Source organism: Saccoglossus kowalevskii, chromosome 7 (genome assembly GCF_978046115.1).
Source record: "Saccoglossus kowalevskii chromosome 7, keSacKowa6.1, whole genome shotgun sequence".
NCBI classification, from domain to species: domain Eukaryota; kingdom Metazoa; phylum Hemichordata; class Enteropneusta; family Harrimaniidae; genus Saccoglossus; species Saccoglossus kowalevskii.
Window position 1 is genome coordinate 7,593,241 of NC_140647.1, and position 17,194 is coordinate 7,610,434.

The 17,194-nt window shown below is 38.5% G+C and overlaps 2 protein-coding genes across 2 annotated transcripts; one reads left to right on the plus strand and one right to left on the minus strand.

The window, feature by feature from the left end:
• Window positions 1-8,196: 8,196 nt before the first annotated feature.
• Window positions 8,197-10,293, minus strand: LOC100374252 (large ribosomal subunit protein uL11-like). Its single transcript, XM_002741431.4, has 5 exons — window positions 10,122-10,293; window positions 9,502-9,575; window positions 9,211-9,391; window positions 8,630-8,829; window positions 8,197-8,250 (listed from the first exon to the last, which is right to left on the minus strand). The coding sequence occupies exons 1-5, from the start codon at window positions 10,156-10,158 to the stop codon at window positions 8,245-8,247; spliced, it is 498 nt and encodes a 165-aa protein (XP_002741477.1). The 5' UTR covers window positions 10,159-10,293; the 3' UTR covers window positions 8,197-8,244.
• A 1,010-nt stretch (window positions 10,294-11,303) lies between these two features.
• On the plus strand, window positions 11,304-12,311 carry LOC102800893 (uncharacterized). Its single transcript, XM_006811371.2, has one exon. It carries the CDS (start codon window positions 11,304-11,306, stop codon window positions 12,309-12,311), a length of 1,008 nt encoding a protein of 335 aa, XP_006811434.2.
• Window positions 12,312-17,194: the final 4,883 nt, after the last annotated feature.

Below are 17,194 nucleotides of genomic sequence, written 5' to 3' on the forward strand. Positions count from 1 at the left end.
GACCTCTAATGCAGTTGCAGTAATTCATCTTGCGATGGAAGTCTAGGAGGCCTGCCTACATGTACCTGGGCCGTAATACAAAGACATGTGCTTGGTACCCTGTCTCGAATCCAGAGTAGCAACTCAGTGCTCAAACCGGGCAGAGAAACATGTCCTCCTGACAATGTCCCCAGTTCTGACCGACGCCTACCTGAGGCGAGAGCCAGTAGGAAGACTGTTTTTCACATCAAAATTTGAGTGTTGCTGATTGGAGAGGCTCAAAGGGCGGTCTGCTTAGAGCGGACAACACAACCGACAAATCCCAGTTGAGCGGTTCCCTTGTACGGGGTCTCGGCCTCTGATTATGGAAAGCAGTAGTCTCCTAATAATCGGACAATCGGCTAGTCTTGTTCCCAAAGCACTCTCAATGGTGGGGGACAAGGAAGACCTGTAGTCAACGATCGTTGCGTATGACAAACCCACTTCGTCAAACAGGTGGACGAAGGAGTCTGCTACCTGGCCAATAGAGGGATAGCATGGATCAATCTCCTTTCCGCCACACCAATCAGTGTATGCTCGCCACCTTGAATTATAGGCATCGTTGGTGGAATCCCTGTTCGCCCTGGCCAGGACGTTGGCAGCAAGCTCAGACAAGACTTTTGCCTGTGTGAGTCTACTGAGAGCCTCTATGCACGTAAGTGATACACCGCTGGGCTCGTTAGTAGTGCGCCGTCCGGTTGGGACAGCAGGTCTGGTAAGTCCGGAAGCACTACTGGTGTTTCGACTAGCATTTCCAACAGAAGTGGAAACTAAGCCTTGCTTGGCCAATTGGGTGCGACCAGTGTCAATATGCAGGTGTGGACCTGTCAAAGTTTTCTCCAGTACCCGGTGAACTAGCGGGAAGGGAGGAAAGGCGTACACTTCTATGTGGGTCCACGGGTCCCTGGAGTCGGCAGGAGTGTTACGTACCTTGGGAGCTTGGCGTTCCGGGGTGTGGCAAACAGGTCTATCTTTGGACCGTCCCAAAGCCAAAACAGCCTGGAGGCTACCCACTGGGGAATCTGCCACTCCATGTTCTGGAGATGGAGCTGCCTTGAAAGGGCGTCTGCCAGACTGTACCTCACGGTTAGCTCTACATTGTATTCCAGGCACCAAAGGAGAATTTGCTCTGCTAGGACTGACAATGATGGGAAACTCGTCCCCGCCTCCTGGTTGATGGAGACCACCCCTGTGTTGTCTGTGTGGAGCAGGACTCTGTGAACTACGGGTAGAAAGTGTGGTAGTGCTAAGTGCACTGCTTTCAGTTCGAGCCAGTTGATATTGCGGTCCCAGAACCAATGTGGGTGCCATATACCTTGGGCATGTTTGTCCAATAGATGCGTTCCCCAACATTGGAGGGAGGCATCTGTTACCAGAGTCATAGCTGCGGCGACTATTGTATTGGCACCTATAACCCCTCTACATGGGATTTGATTGAGATTACTACACAGATGTAGACATTTGAAGAATTTATCAGTCAAAGCATGATATGCACAACAGATGTACCTTTTCACTGACGGCAAATAGGGATTTAGCCCTGAAACAGGCCGAACCGGGAAGTAAATAGTACATTAACAAGTTTGGTATCAAAAGATAGGAAATTTTTTGTAGATTTACCAAAAAAAACCAAGAACTGATAACATGGGCATTTATTTTTACACAGGTAGAAGTAAGGGTTAGTGTTTTTCGTACATTTTAGATTTTTCTTACATTTATATTTTGTAATTAATATTACTCACAGCCTACACATTATTTCATATAGATATTGCTAGTGTTTTCTATACACTTTTTATTTAGATAAACTGAACAAACTATCCACCAGTTATAGAACAGAAATTTGCTGATGTCAGCATTTTTTTACAATTATTTTAACCTTGTCAAGTAGTCAACCAATCTTTTGTTTTACCAGATACCTATCGGTATAACAAAATATCTTTCCTTTATTTCTAAGCACCAGCATCTAGGAAATTAAGCACTGTTTGAACTTTTAATGACTCGTTTGTAATTTCCAGGGGTTTTCAAACACCCTGTTATTCCCAAAATATAGCTGAATCCTGTTACACAAGGAAGATTGTTATGGCAAGACTTATATAAACATTTTTCTATGATTACTTCTCTTTTTCCTTTCTGTATTAATTGCTCTGTTTAGAGTAATCATATTTTAATATAGTTAAAACAAGTCATTTGCAAGTCCTCATAATAAATTGCTCAGTTTGTAAAGTCAATGTGACTTTTGATTATCATCACGTGATTTCCTTATATGGCAACCAGACGAACCTTAAGTAGCACAAGATTATGTCGCAATTTCTTGAACACTTTCAGACTTTCTGAATGCAAACACTGACAACTTTTACCAAGATTTGAAGGCTTTTGTGCGTACTAAATGCGTCTTGTTTATGCTTGTTTAAAACGGCTGCACAACTTATTAAAGTGATATAAAATCGTCCAGCACAACTAGTCATTTATACCCAAACACTGAAGAAATGCAATGCACTGAGAAAGAAATTGAGTACCTTCCATCCACCCTGAAAGGTATGTTTGTTGGAAAAAACACTGATGTTAAGGTGGCATCCATAGGGCAGGCCATCAGGCAGTCAGTTCGCCCATGAGTTATAGTGACTCTACTACAAATAGGACTTGCTGTTCAAATGCATCGCCAGTTTGGCTCACGATATCTCATTGATTCTCTCCATAATCATGGGTTTTGTTCATCATATGCAGGGGTGCAGAAGTTTGAACGTAGTGCCACCTTGCACCAAAGAACTGACATTCCTGGTTATACACCCAGACATTTTATACAACATGTAGCTGATAATGTTGACCATAATGTCCGGACCATTGACGGGCTGAACATGTTTCATGGTATGGGCATAATAACGACCATAACACCAGGGATATTGTGGAACAATACCATACCTAAAGTTCATGTCACATCCAAGGATATAGTTTCTATTGCAAAAGTCAATATTAAATATTATAAGCAGTTATCAAAGGGCATGGCCAAATTAAAGTATGCCCAGTTACCCAGTTTGATAGCAAGTGATGATACATTGAATGTGGATCTTCTGTGGAAAATCTCTTGGTTGTTACATCCATCTAGACCATCTTGGAATGGCTTTATGCAAATGGTACATCAAGGTCCTCATCCTGGGGTCTCATCTATAATACAATCGATATGAAATCAACTAATGAATTATGTATCTTCTCAACTATGTGCTTCATCAGTGAACAAGCCAAGAAGTATGATGTAACACCAGTGCTCACCTTCGACCAGCCTTTGTGGTGGAAATTACTGGAAATCCAACAGAATGAGCCCACAAGTAGCAGTGTGAGGAATATTGTTCTCAGACTGGGTGGTCTGCATGTGCAAATGAGTTTTCTGGGTTGCATTGGACATTTGATGAGTGGATCTGGACTCGAGGAACTATTGGAGACAATTTATGCCGAGAATGCTGTTGGACATGTGTTGAGTGGCAAGGTCATTTCAATGGCTATTAACAGATATACCCGAACATGGCGATTCCAGTAATGCAAATCAGTCACAAACAGAAGATACAACAAATGAGTTGAAAGAAGCAGGGACCATCCTAGAGAGGCTGCTTGCACACGAGACAGAGATAGAGATAGAATCGGTTTGTTCAGAGGAAGTACTGACTCTTATACAGGAAAAAATCAACCAATTCAAGGAAACACTCGCCTTCCTTAGAACATCCAAGTCATGGCTACAGTACATAGAGATGATTGAAATACTCCAGCAGTTCATTAAAGCTGAAAGAACTGGTAACTGGTCTCTCCATCTAAAAGCTTTTTCAGACATGCTTCCATACTTTGCTGCATCTGGCCATAATCTTTATGCAAAGTCAGTGTACATATATCTTCAGATTATGTCAAAACTACCAGAAAGTAATGCTGATGTATTTCGATCATTCCTGAATGGATACCATGTGGTTAGGCGGACAGACTGGGCAGGTATATCGACTGATCTTGCAATTGAACAAGTGTTGATGTGGAGTATCAAAACAAGTGGGGGGGCTGACAAGGGGTAGAGGTATGTCAGAAATACAACGTACCGTTTGGCTACTATCAACATCTGTATGTGCAGAAGTCAATCGTGCAATGCAAGAGTTCACTGGTGTTTCTTACATCACAAGTGAGCAACACAAAGAGAGTACAAAGACCAGGCAAATTAGAAATCATAATGACCTGATGGAGTTGGTACAGTTTCTTCGTGGAAGAAACAACTCTTCTCTATGTAGTATAGCTACTGGAGTTGTTGCTGATGACACAGTAAATATTGATAATGCTAGGTCTATTGGTGCTGAAATAATAAAGTCTATGATTGGAAAAAGCGCAAGTGATTTTTCATTCACTAAAAAAAACAGGCTGTGTGAAAACATCATTAAAGCTTGATGGAATGAAGTACAAGTTGATCCCCAGTTGTTATTTCAATGACTTGTTTCCATTGCAAGGGGAATTGTATCAACATACGAGTTGTCCAGTCTTTTCACCTATGAGCCGTGTACTCACCCACCAGCATTGTTTGCCTCTGATGGACTGATTCGGGAAGCAAACAAGCCAGCTTTAGCCGAAGCAGTCTGGAAATGTGTTGGTCCCATTACTAGTGACATGTCCATTGAGGTTAAGTATGTTATTGATGGAGGTTCACTTTTACAGAGAATTCCATGGCCACGAGGACTAACATACAAGGGCATCTGCAAACTTTACCTTGATTACATTGACCACAAATATGGTAAAGACTCAACAGTTGTTTTTGATGGATATCCAGATAGACCACAACTCATCTTAGGCGTTCAATAGGGAAAATGTCTACTGGTGTTTACTTTGATTCTGACATGGTTATGAATAATGAAGAAACAACAGTTTCTTGCAAATGCAGCAAATAATCAGCGGTTTAATGAACTGAACTGGAAGTGAAGGAAATCAAGGTTTGAAATGCTGAAGAAGATGCAGATGTCCTTATAGTGATGACAGCTGTAGACTCTGCTCTCATAATGCACCAATGGTAGTTGTAGGTGAAGACACGAACTTGTTAGTGTTGTTGATCTACCATGTCAAATTAAATAGTCACAAACTGTATTTAAAACCAGAGGCACGGCGAAATACAATAAACGAAGTCAAAGTGTTAGACATAAAACATACCAAAGACAAACTAGGACCACTTGTTTGCAAGAACATATTATTTATACATTTTGTCTTGGGCTGTGACACCACATCCAGGATATATGGCTTAGGAAAGGGTCTGTCCTTGAAAATGTTCCAAACCAACAAGCAGTTTCAATGTCATGCTTCAGTGTTTGACCAAGATGATGCTTCAAAAGAAGACATTGTGATTATGGAGTCAGGAGAAAAAGCTTTGGTCCTTTTATATGATGACAAGTCCGATGAAACATTGGATTCAGTCACAATGGGAAATTTATTCAGAAAGTTGCTACAAGCGTTACATGTGTAGGGCCCGAGAATATTCCACCAACATCTGCAGGTTACCATAGTCAACGGGCATACCACCAGGTTCTGATGTGGAAAGGGCAAACTCATGTTAATCCAGAAGAATGGGGCTGGAAAGTGAAGAAAGGAAAATTGCTTGCTATCCAAACTGACAAGCCTCCTGCACCTGACAAATTACTAAAAGTTATCAGATGTAAATGTAAAGCACATGTAGAAAACATAGACTAAAATGCTCTCCCATGTGTGATGAATGTAGAGGTGTAAGCTGTAGAAATTCACCTAATCTGGATCTTGATGATCAACTATAATATTATAAACTGTATCATTCTACCACAAACTTGTTATAATCGATATCTCACAAGTCTTGCCAATCACTCTTTTGATATTACCACATCAAACCTTGATATGAGCCCCCTTCATTATGTGATCATCGCCACATTCCACATACTTGTAACTGTGAGGTGTCCTTCATATATATTACCATTGTATCACCGATCTTTACATGATACAATCACATATACTTTGATAAACATGATTCATTTGTATGTTTTTATGCAGATGTATAATTTGTGGGAGGTGCGAGTTATGGAGACCGACTGCAGCAAAGTATCATGTTGATTTGGCGAATGATGGATTTAAATATGCCCCAAATATTCCTGAAATGTTTAATAATGAAAATGATATATGAACAATAATCGCAGTTTTCCATATTGTGTAGAATTTATACTGACAAAATGCCAATGAAAACTAATACCAGACCCTGTATATTTCTGAAAATATCACCACTTGGTGGCGCTATTTGCTTCACCATGCACAAAAAAAATGTTTGGCTGACTAAATATGATCAGTGTGATAAATATGTGGATATATTGACCATTATTATCTGGTATGCATTTGTATATGTACGTCTTACTGCATCAATAAAATTTCCATTACATGGGCAATATCAATACCTGAAAAAAATCAACTTTCCCTTTGTCCGATTTTGGTAGACTTGATATGTTGTTTATAGATGTCTATTGTTGCTAAATCTGCAAAGAAACTTTCAGTTGCAATTTTGTCCAGGATGACCTAAAAATCAAATTAAATTGACTGGACTACTAGCTTTTAAAAGACATCGGCTTTACAAGGTCAACGGACTTCTGACGTCATGTATACGACATCATCGTGCATGTTGAAGTGATCCGTTACAGATTTACATTTCATTCATTGTTTTTAAAATATTGTAGCTATACAGTAATACATTTCAACGGTAATTGCATCTGCGGTAGGTAAAATCAGTGCTAAAAAAACAATCTTAAACATGCTCTTAAAAAAAACGGTTTTTTTTGGTCATTCTCAATAACCTTGGCCAACGTTTGAAACAAAATTTGCTAATGTACTATTTTATTCTGGGTCAAACCCTAAATCCACTGGACTAAAAGGGACAAAGCAGTGTGCATTTATTTTGTGTTTTCAGCATGGTAAAAGTTGAACCCATAGCCGTGCAATTTCCAGTACAAGTCACACTACTGGGTTAGCATCAGGTACATGTCACTTTAACCTTGTAAAATTACAAGATACTGGCCAGAAGTGTAGCAGTTATACTGGAAAATGCTTGACTACTCTCTTATTTCACTATACTTAGCCACGATACTTAGCCAGAATGTTTTTATCAGGTCTGAAAGAAAAACCTAAAGACCATAGATGGTAATTCCAAAGAATTTATCCGATTTTATGATACCATATGTAAATGTACATTTAGGGAAAGAGCACACTCAATAATCCTGCTTGAATGTGAACTAAAATGGTTCAAGTGTTATTTTCAAATGAAATATGCCATGCAATGGAGGTTAGGAATTGACCATTGTTCTTGAAATTTAGGCACATGGACTCAAGATCTGCACAATGACCAAATATTCTTGATACTCTGCAGTAACACTACCTTTAGTCTATTTTTCTAAGTTTGTTAATCTTTGATAATGAACAGTTTTCATTCAGCATTTACTTGAGAAAGTAATTCTTTCATTCCAAACTGTACCAGCATCTTCGATCTCAACAATGCCAGTTTACATGGCCAGTTTTGTTTTTTCAGTGAACCTCATTCTCACATTACAACTTCAACAACTACTTAAAAATTGGATTTTCCAGCAGCAATATCCTCGATTTGAACAAACTTTCCAGATGGGTGAGCTGTTTGGATGCATGGACACTACTGAATGAGCTAAGCAGGTGATTTGTGGATGAACGCAACACAGTTCACTTTCAATTTGATAGCTATATAAATCAGGTCATAGGAACATTGTCCTATACAAAATGAGTTGCACAATATACAGCCTGCCCTGTGAAACTTAAAAAAAAAATGCAGTATTACGTTGTTAAAGTATGACAAACTCCGATGCTATGGTAGTTAAAGCTTGTTTGGGGTCTTGGTTCTATGGGCATTGGGCGTTTAATAACACCCTGACCCAAACAGGTTAACTACTGCTAGCGTCCTCAGAGCCATCCTTTATCAGAGAACGTCTAGGAGAGGAAAATTCCATGTGGTGGAAAAGGTAATACCAGTATGTGTTGTATCATATTGGTTTGTAAATTTCTGGTAGCAACTTTTTCATCCACAAAGTGATTACTCACCAGAAGGCCTGGGGAGTTGGGGTGAGGGTGGGGGTCTGCATGTAATGCAGGGTATGTGGTCAAAGCTCACAAGCCTTGAAAAAAATATATATCAAACACTTTCACAATTTTTTTCTTTTTATTTGCGATGTTTCTTTGTCAGCATATTTATTCCTGCAAGAAAAAAGAAAATATTTACAATATTAGCATCTATCGTTTCACTTTGTGGTGTTTGATATGGAGTGCAGGGCAGTGTATAAAATACATAGTGTAGACAAACATTGGTTTTGCAGATCTAACGTATTCACCTACAACATTTCAGATGTGGTACAGGTTGCTATAGTAACATCCTTAGTAACATTTAGAGAATGGCGGAATTTCAGATTAATTAATTTTCACCTCAATCAACATTCTGTGGGCAGAGAATCGTGTACACTGGAATGCATGTTCTCCCCACAAGCATTTTATATTTCACTATAATTATACATGTTTGACATCAAAAAGACTAGAGTAATAAATAATGAATTAATTGTGCAGAAAGTGATTTACTTACTTCAGGGATTTCATAATCTCCCTCATCAATGCCTTCAATTACATCATGTGGGTGTTTGCCTTCAACAGTACATCCAACTGACTGTGCAGTGCCAAGGATTTCCTTGACAGTGCCTGATAGCTGGCGTGCCATAGAACGGGGTCTCATGATCCGTGCAATTTCAATAACTTGTTCAAGACTGACATTGCCACTGTGAATGACTGGGAAATAAAATAAATTTAGATTTACACAAATATGGGCCAGACAAACGTTTATTATTAATTTCAATGGTCCGAGTTAAGAGATAAGTAATAAATGCCACCTCGGAATATTACAAAGTTGCATGGAAGATAAAAAAAATTATTTGGTTTATAAGATTAAATTGTACAAACTGAAAGCATTAGCTAAACACTAAGTGTACAAGGAAGTCACACATTGAATAATTAAAGCAACAGGGACCAAAACCACTACCATATTTGCTCTATTGAAAATGAATCTCCATTAAAAGCTCATATAAAAATCACATTTCTATATACTGAATTATCAAAACATAATTATTTTGACCATAAAAACATTTATGAAAGAGCAAATGCAGCACTCACTATTTTTCTGCTTCTTTCTGTCACGTGGTGGTTCTTTAAGTGCCTTGATGACCAATGATGATGCGCTGGGAACTACTTCAACCTTTGCCTGTCTGTTCTGGATAATTAGCTTCACCGTGATCCTCAAACCTTTCCAGTCTCCAGTAGCTTTGCAGATGTCATCCCCAACCTTCTTGGGAGACTAGCAAGAAAAGAACAAAATACATCTTGTATTAATGTTAAACTAATTATACAAAACTGTAAATATTTTATAAAAATTTTTTTAACTTCAAAAAAAAAAATCCATCTTACCAGACCAAGAGGACCGATTTTGGGTGCTAAAGAAGAGGTAGCGCCAACTTCACCACCAGTAACCCTCAAGAAAACTGTAGAAAACAAATATACAATTAGAAATATGCAGTGGAACTAATTATTATCAGTTTGTTATTAATTACATGTAGATATCAAGATGGTGGCGATACTATCGACAGAATGCAATGTTTGCCAATGTCAGTTTTAAATTTGACCCATGTAGTGAATATGAATTTAACTGTAGAGCTTTTAAAACCCTTGAAATAACAATGACAGACAGACCTATCACGCACCCTTACACCAACGCAATCTAAAATATAAGCATACAGATTCAGTAATTTGTGAGACTACGGATGATACTACCAAAGGATTATCTCCCAATTCCAAGTTATACAGATTCGAAGATTTAGGGGAGCGGCAGTGCCTTGCTGATAGTGACCACCAGTCATCGCTGTTCAACTATATATTTCTATTTGATCACAAGATCAACATGATGTTGACGGTACACAGGCACACATGGCAGTGCACGATGTATTCCGTATTGTCCGCCATATTGGATTTCACAAACACACGACATCCATAAATTCATTAATAAAAATAAACTGGAAATCAACATTTACCCTCAGTAATAGCGGTTGGATCGAACTTGGGCGGCATTATTGTTTCTTTGTAGCTGACTTAACAGTCGATAAATTCGGTATTGGGTGTTGGATGAGCCCGATTCTGGACACGACCAAAGAGTTGCACCGTATTCCGAAATACGTGAAGGAAGAGGGCGCTTCGCGGAACGAAATTTATATTGGTTGCGTAGTTGTAGCGCCCTCTACCAACTCTCAACGACGATAGTTTTTGGCTCAAGGAATTCATCTTACTGCTTTACTGCTTGAACGCCTGGTATGAATGCAAATCTCACATATGAAAACAATTTATCTTCGAAAAAAAAAAAACAAATTCATTTTTGTCGCCGTTGTTACATATAATAATGATATTTAATGTACCCGTGTACAGAGAAAGGTTACATATATTGTTACGCAAGCGCAAGATATTTACATACACCTAACTCGCGCACCCGGTAGGTAATTACCGAGAGACTTTGCAACATCCCCAGACACTTTGCTAGACGCCCCAACGACCGTTGTAGACGCAATAAAGTTATACACACTCACACGTGACAGTTAATCAAAACACCGAACGCGGTATACCTTTGATGTGTGGGCACGAGGAACGAGGGGTAGTTTGGATATTCCATTGCTTTGTAGTTATAACAATCTGTGTAACACTTGACATTCAACAGCTCTGGCAACTGCCCCATCGGGAATTAGCCTGTAATGGCCTTTTTTCCCTCATAAATATGCATGAGGCAGATAATGAGCTGTTCTAACTTTTTCTGGGTCAATAGGTTAAATACATGCGTACTTGCTATATTTTGGTTTTGAGCACGCTCAGATGATTTAGATGGAAAGCACATGTTCATGTTCAATCAAAACAACGGTCCGGGGTTTCAGATAGGTTCAACTATTACAACGTGTAAGCGCCCAGTCAAACATTTATCAAACAATGTTTTATTCATTGTTGTTGTCGGACACTTTATTATGTCATGCATAGATATGCTCGTTTATTTACTAATAAATAAATTCTATTTTGAACGTTTCATTAATATAATAAACCTTGTTAATACAAAGATGTAATACAACACCCCTAACATATAATGGAATTACCATCGCGAGAACAGTTTAGTTTTTTTCAGTGTAGTTTCTGGATTCAAGTTTGAATTGCTCGCTGACTATAACATTATTGCTATTATGCCAAAGGGTGTAGACGAAAACACTCGGAAGGAGATTATTCGTCTTTTCTTTGATGGAAATAGTTTGCGAATGATCGCCAAGAAAGTTGGACTAGCGGGGGCAACGGTCCAGGGGATTGTGAAGCATTTCCGTCGCACCGTTTGGATACGTTCCGACAAGAGTAGCGGCCGTCGTCGACTGAAATCTACACAGGAAATCGTTGAGTTTATGGAATTTCGTCTCTTACAGAAACCATCCCTAACGGCAAAGGAAATACGCATGTCTCTCTTGAGGGAAAATATTTGCGTACAGGAAAATTTGCCTTCGGTGCGTATGGTACATCATATAATGAAAAGTGATTTGAATTATTCGTTCAAAAAAATAAGTCAAACTCCTACTGAGCAAGTTACTGAAAGAAATATGGAACGAATATTACAATATATAGACACTGTTTCTCAGCTTGATCCACAAACTTTGCACTTTTTCGACGAGACTGGTGTGAAGAGAACGACTCCAAATCGCAATCATGATTACGGTCACAGTTTACGCGGTCAAAAGGCTGTCGAGTTTCAACGCTATGCTTATGACGTCAATTTTACAGTGAGTCTCTTACACAACGCCCGAGGTGTAAGTAACTTCAACATGTTAGACAGTCCTTCCAATGGACTCGAAATGCTTAATTTTTTTGAAGAGACCATGGAGTTATTCGACGAGAATGGGCAACATGTATTGTCACCAGACGATACAGTAATAATGGATAATTGTGGTTTTCACCATGGCCGGATAACTGAGCCAGCGCTTCGTGAAATGTTGGCAGCAAGAAATGTTACGCTACTTTTTCAACCACCATACTCACCTGAATTTAATTCATGTGAAATGTGTTTTTGTCAAGTGAAGAGAAAATTACGAGAAAATTATATGTTTGCCGTGTTGTTTACCGAGACTGCTATTATTGACGGACTTGCATCAATAACGCCCTTGATGTCGCGCAATTTCTTTCGTTTTTGTGGAATTGCCATAGTCTAGACTAGATAACATTAAAAAAACATACTGAATTTTGATGGTGGAGCCTTATCACAAAACTTACTGGAAAGTGTAAATTGATAAATAAATAAGTTTTTTCTTCAAAAATGTTGTCGATTATTTTTTTATATGAGTTGCGTATGGGGTAGGTCTGCCACTAAAATTAACTGTTACAGGGTTAGGGTTGACCAATAGAAACACTGGATGGAGAGATAAAACCGTTGAAATTATTTAAATTCTTTACTTAGTTTGAGGTTAGATCATTGTTGATTATTTTGTTTTCAAAACAATTCGTTTCCCTGGAGTTTAAAATTGCCCCGACAACTCTTCGTCACTGTCATGGGAGGACTTTATTGGAGAGTCTGCAACAACAAAAATACACATTTAATTATACTGTATATTCGACGCTAGTCTCACAGCCTATAACATTAAAATATTGACGAATGTGTTACAGGGTGTAAAAAATAATGAGTATACTCATAAATATAATTATTAAAATATCGGGTGGGCTCGCCTTTTAGCAGTCCATATACAACTTCGCAACTATCAGGTGCGTTCTGCACTCCGGAAAATTCCGCTTCAAATTTCGCCAAAGCCTTATCCACATTTTACCGATATCTGCAGAATAAATCAAGAAAACTACACAAATTGATTCCATTTAGGAATTCCTAACGGTTTGCCCGAACGCACGGTACAGTTGGAGGCGTGGCCTGTTCAGCATTTGTCAACAACCAATCACAAGACTGGTTACGAACCACATTGAGGTCACGACTCGGTTAGCCTTGCTCAACCAGTTGAGCAACTAATATTCTTCAACCTGGTATTTTTTATAGATTTTATTTTTCATTCTTTTCGTCTGTTTTTTCGAGTTTAAAAAATATGAGCTGGCTGGAGCCTTCATCCCTTGTCTATTTCTTACACTAGATACCAGCCGACACCCCCCCTTACAGGGAGTGCATACAGTTGATCATAGTTCCTGGGCTCCCTGTGCATATACTAGTACTAGTATGTAAAACTATATAAGTAGAAGATTTCTGGGAAAGACTGACTGGGCGCTGTATGGCAAACTGGCAATGGGACATGCCATTATGCGCAAACGCGACATTTTTAATAGGACTGTGTATAAACCCATTGACAACATCTCAACAAACTAACAATCGAAGGAATTTACTTTTAACGTTTCTTGTTAATATTTATTTCCAGTTTTATGTTCGTTTTATATTTCTTCCAAGTGTTACACAGCAATGATTGTTATACCTACAAAGCAATGGAATATTCCAACTACCCCTGTTCCTCGTGCCCACACACCGGTGTTTTGATTAACTGTCACGTGAGAGTGTATGTAACTTTATTGCGTCTACAACGGTCGTTGGGGCGTCTAGCAAAGTGTCTGGGGATGTTGCAAAGTCCCTCGGTAATTACCTAGCGGGTGCGCGAGTTAGGTGTATGTAAATATCTTGCGCTCGCTGTAAGCGTTGAAGCCTACGCATGAATGCAAATACCAAGAGTTTATTTATTTTTCATTAAATTGTACTTCCGGAAATTATAAGGATATTGATTTAAAAAAAATGGGGCCCCAGCTTAATTTTCGAGGAAATTATTGCCATTTTGGCAGTATTATAACGCTTTTACCATAGAATCATATTTCAAAGATATTATGCATATCTCAAATTGTAGCCAGGTGACATATATTGTTAATGATGAGGTACTTATTGTTATCTATTTCAAAAATCTGGGTTATAAAAAATGTCAAAATATGCAAATTTGGGACAATATCTTCACGATTTTACAAAATAGACCAATGAACACTGTCATGCGATTTATGGCCAAGTTTCTCAAAGAATTCTGAGCAGGTTTATCCTTTAACAAGACATTGCAAATAGCTACAAAGAATTTACTTAGAATTATCAAATAAATAAATCTGCAAATAGATTATTAAAGAAATCTCTATTTTTGGCAGGTATTTTTTGTCTAAGCTCGATATAAAATGTACAAATTATGAAAAAAAATAATGTACGATTTTCTGCAGTATGTAGTGTATGTAGAGATACAATCTGAATTTTAAAAATATTCCCTCAATTTGCAGTAATCTGCCTTTCAAATATCTTGACAACGTTGCTTGAATTAAAAAGTAAAATTATTAATAATACATCCCACACACCAAACCAATACAAAGCTTAACCAGTTCCCACAGAAAATGTCAATTAATTGACATCGTATGCCCAGAATGAATTGTCCCTTTTCTGCTTTAATTCTGTATTAATAACACTTGTATGGGAGACGATACTGGGGATGACGACAACAGGCAAGGTCGAATCTGATCGTACGAACAGAGTACCAGCCTTATTCTGACCACGCGTTTAGATTAGGAGCATTGGAATGTACATTTAAAACAAACCGACAAAACTGATTTCGTGCGATTTCAATGACATCTCTAGAATGAAACCCCAGGGCGGCGCGTCGTCGTGCCGCGCACTGTTCGATATGGGACACATAGCAACATATACAACGCGTGTAAAATACATTATTTATTTACATGAAATTTGAACACGCGCTGCGCGACGACCACCGCGCTTTAAGAACTTTGGGTCTTCCTGTACACGAATCTACACTCCAGAAATGGCCGCGGAGCAGTGAAGAAGCAGTGAAACGTTATAGAGGGGGGGGGGCTTCAAACATAGTCATACACAAGTCAAACTAATGATTAAATTGAAAAAGAAACATGTACATAATGTTTTACTTACAGGCGATAACATGTTATACACGCTCTTCAGATATCACTTTTGATTTATTAAACCTCTATGCTTCAGAAAAATGAGATGAAAAAATGCCCCATAAAGACATATTTGTCCTTATAGTCAGTAGGTCCGTTCACTTGTCCAGCTTAGCTATTAACTCTACTTGCCTGGCTGGTAAGGTGGAAACATCTGAAAAAAACACCTCCTTCTCACTGTTGCCAACAGCAACCAAAACACAGATTTTTCATACCTTCAGGCAAAAGGTATCTCCTGCTACACATCTAAAACTGTCGAACATATCTCATTCTCTCTGTTACGGATAGAAGAGTAGTAGAATGTCATCTACATAAAGTAAACCATTTCACTACTGATCAACCCACTGATACTTGGATTGGGAGAGTAGTAGAATGTCATCTACATAAAGTAAACCATTTCACTACTGATCAACCCACTGATACTTGGATTGGGAGAGTAGTAGAATGTCATCTACATAAAGTAAACCATTTCACTACTGACCAACCCACTGATACTTGGATTGGGAGAGTAGTAGAATGTCATCTACATAAAGTAAACCATTTCACTACTGACCAACCCACTGATACTTGGATTGGGAGAGTAGTAGAATGTCATCTACATAAAGTAAACCATTTCACTACTGACCAACCCACTGATACTTGGATTGGGAGAGTAGTAGAATGTCATCTACATAAAGTAAACCATTTCACTACTGACCAACCCACTAATACTTGGATTGGGAGAGTAGTAGAATGTCATCTACATAAAGTAAACCATTTCACTACTGACCAACCCACTGATACTTGGATTGGGAGAGTAGTAGAATGTCATCTACATAAAGTAAACCATTGCACAACTGACCACCCCACTGATACTTGGATTGGGAGAGTAGTAGAATGTCATCTACATAAAGTAAACCATTTCACTACTGACCAACCCTCTGATACTTGGATTGGGAGAGTAGTAGAATGTCATCTACATAAAGTAAACCATTTCACTACTGATCAACCCACTGATACTTGGATTGGAAGAGTAGTAGAATGTCATCTACATAAAGTAAACCATTTCACTACTGACCAACCCACTGATACTTGGATTAGGAGAGTAGTAGAATGTCATCTACATAAAGTAAACCATTTCACTACTGATCAACCCATTGATACTTGGATTGGGAGAGTAGTAGAATTTCATCTACATAAAGTAAACCATTTCGCTACTGATCAACCCATTGATACTTGGATTGGGAGAGTAGTAGAATGTCATCTACATAAAGTAAACCATTTCACTACTGATCAACCCATTGATACTTGGATTGGGAGAGTAGTAGAATGTCATATACATAAAGTAAACCATTTCACTACTGATCAACCCACTGATACTTGAATTGGGAGAGTAGTAGAATGTCATATACATAAAGTAAACCATTTCACTACTGACCAACCCACTGATACTTGGATTAAGAGAGTAGTAGAATGTCATATACATAAAGTAAACCATTTCACTACTGACCAACCCTCTGATACTTGGATTGGGAGAGTAGTAGAATGTCATCTACATAAAGTAAACCATTTCACTACTGATCAACCCATTGATACTTGGATTGGGAGAGTAGTAGAATGTCATATACATAAAGTAAACCATTTCACTACTGATCAACCCACTGATACTTGAATTGGGAGAGTAGTAGAATGTCATATACATAAAGTAAACCATTTCACTACTGACCAACCCACTGATACTTGGATTAAGAGAGTAGTAGAATGTCATATACATAAAGTAAACCATTTCACTACTGACCAACCCTTTGATACTTGGATTGGGAGAGTAGTAGAATGTCATCTACATAAAGTAAACCATTTCACTACTGACCAACCCACTAATACTTGGATTGGGAGAGTAGTAGAATGTCATCTACATAAAGTAAACCATTTCACTACTGATCAACCAACTGATACTTGGATTGGGAGAGTAGTAGAATGTCATCTACATAAAGTAAACCATTTCACTACTGACCAACCCACTGATACTTGGATTGGGAGAGTAGTAGAATGTCATCTACATAAAGTAAACCATTTCACTACTGACCAACCCTCTGATACTTGGATTGGGAGAGTAGTAGAATGTCATCTACAT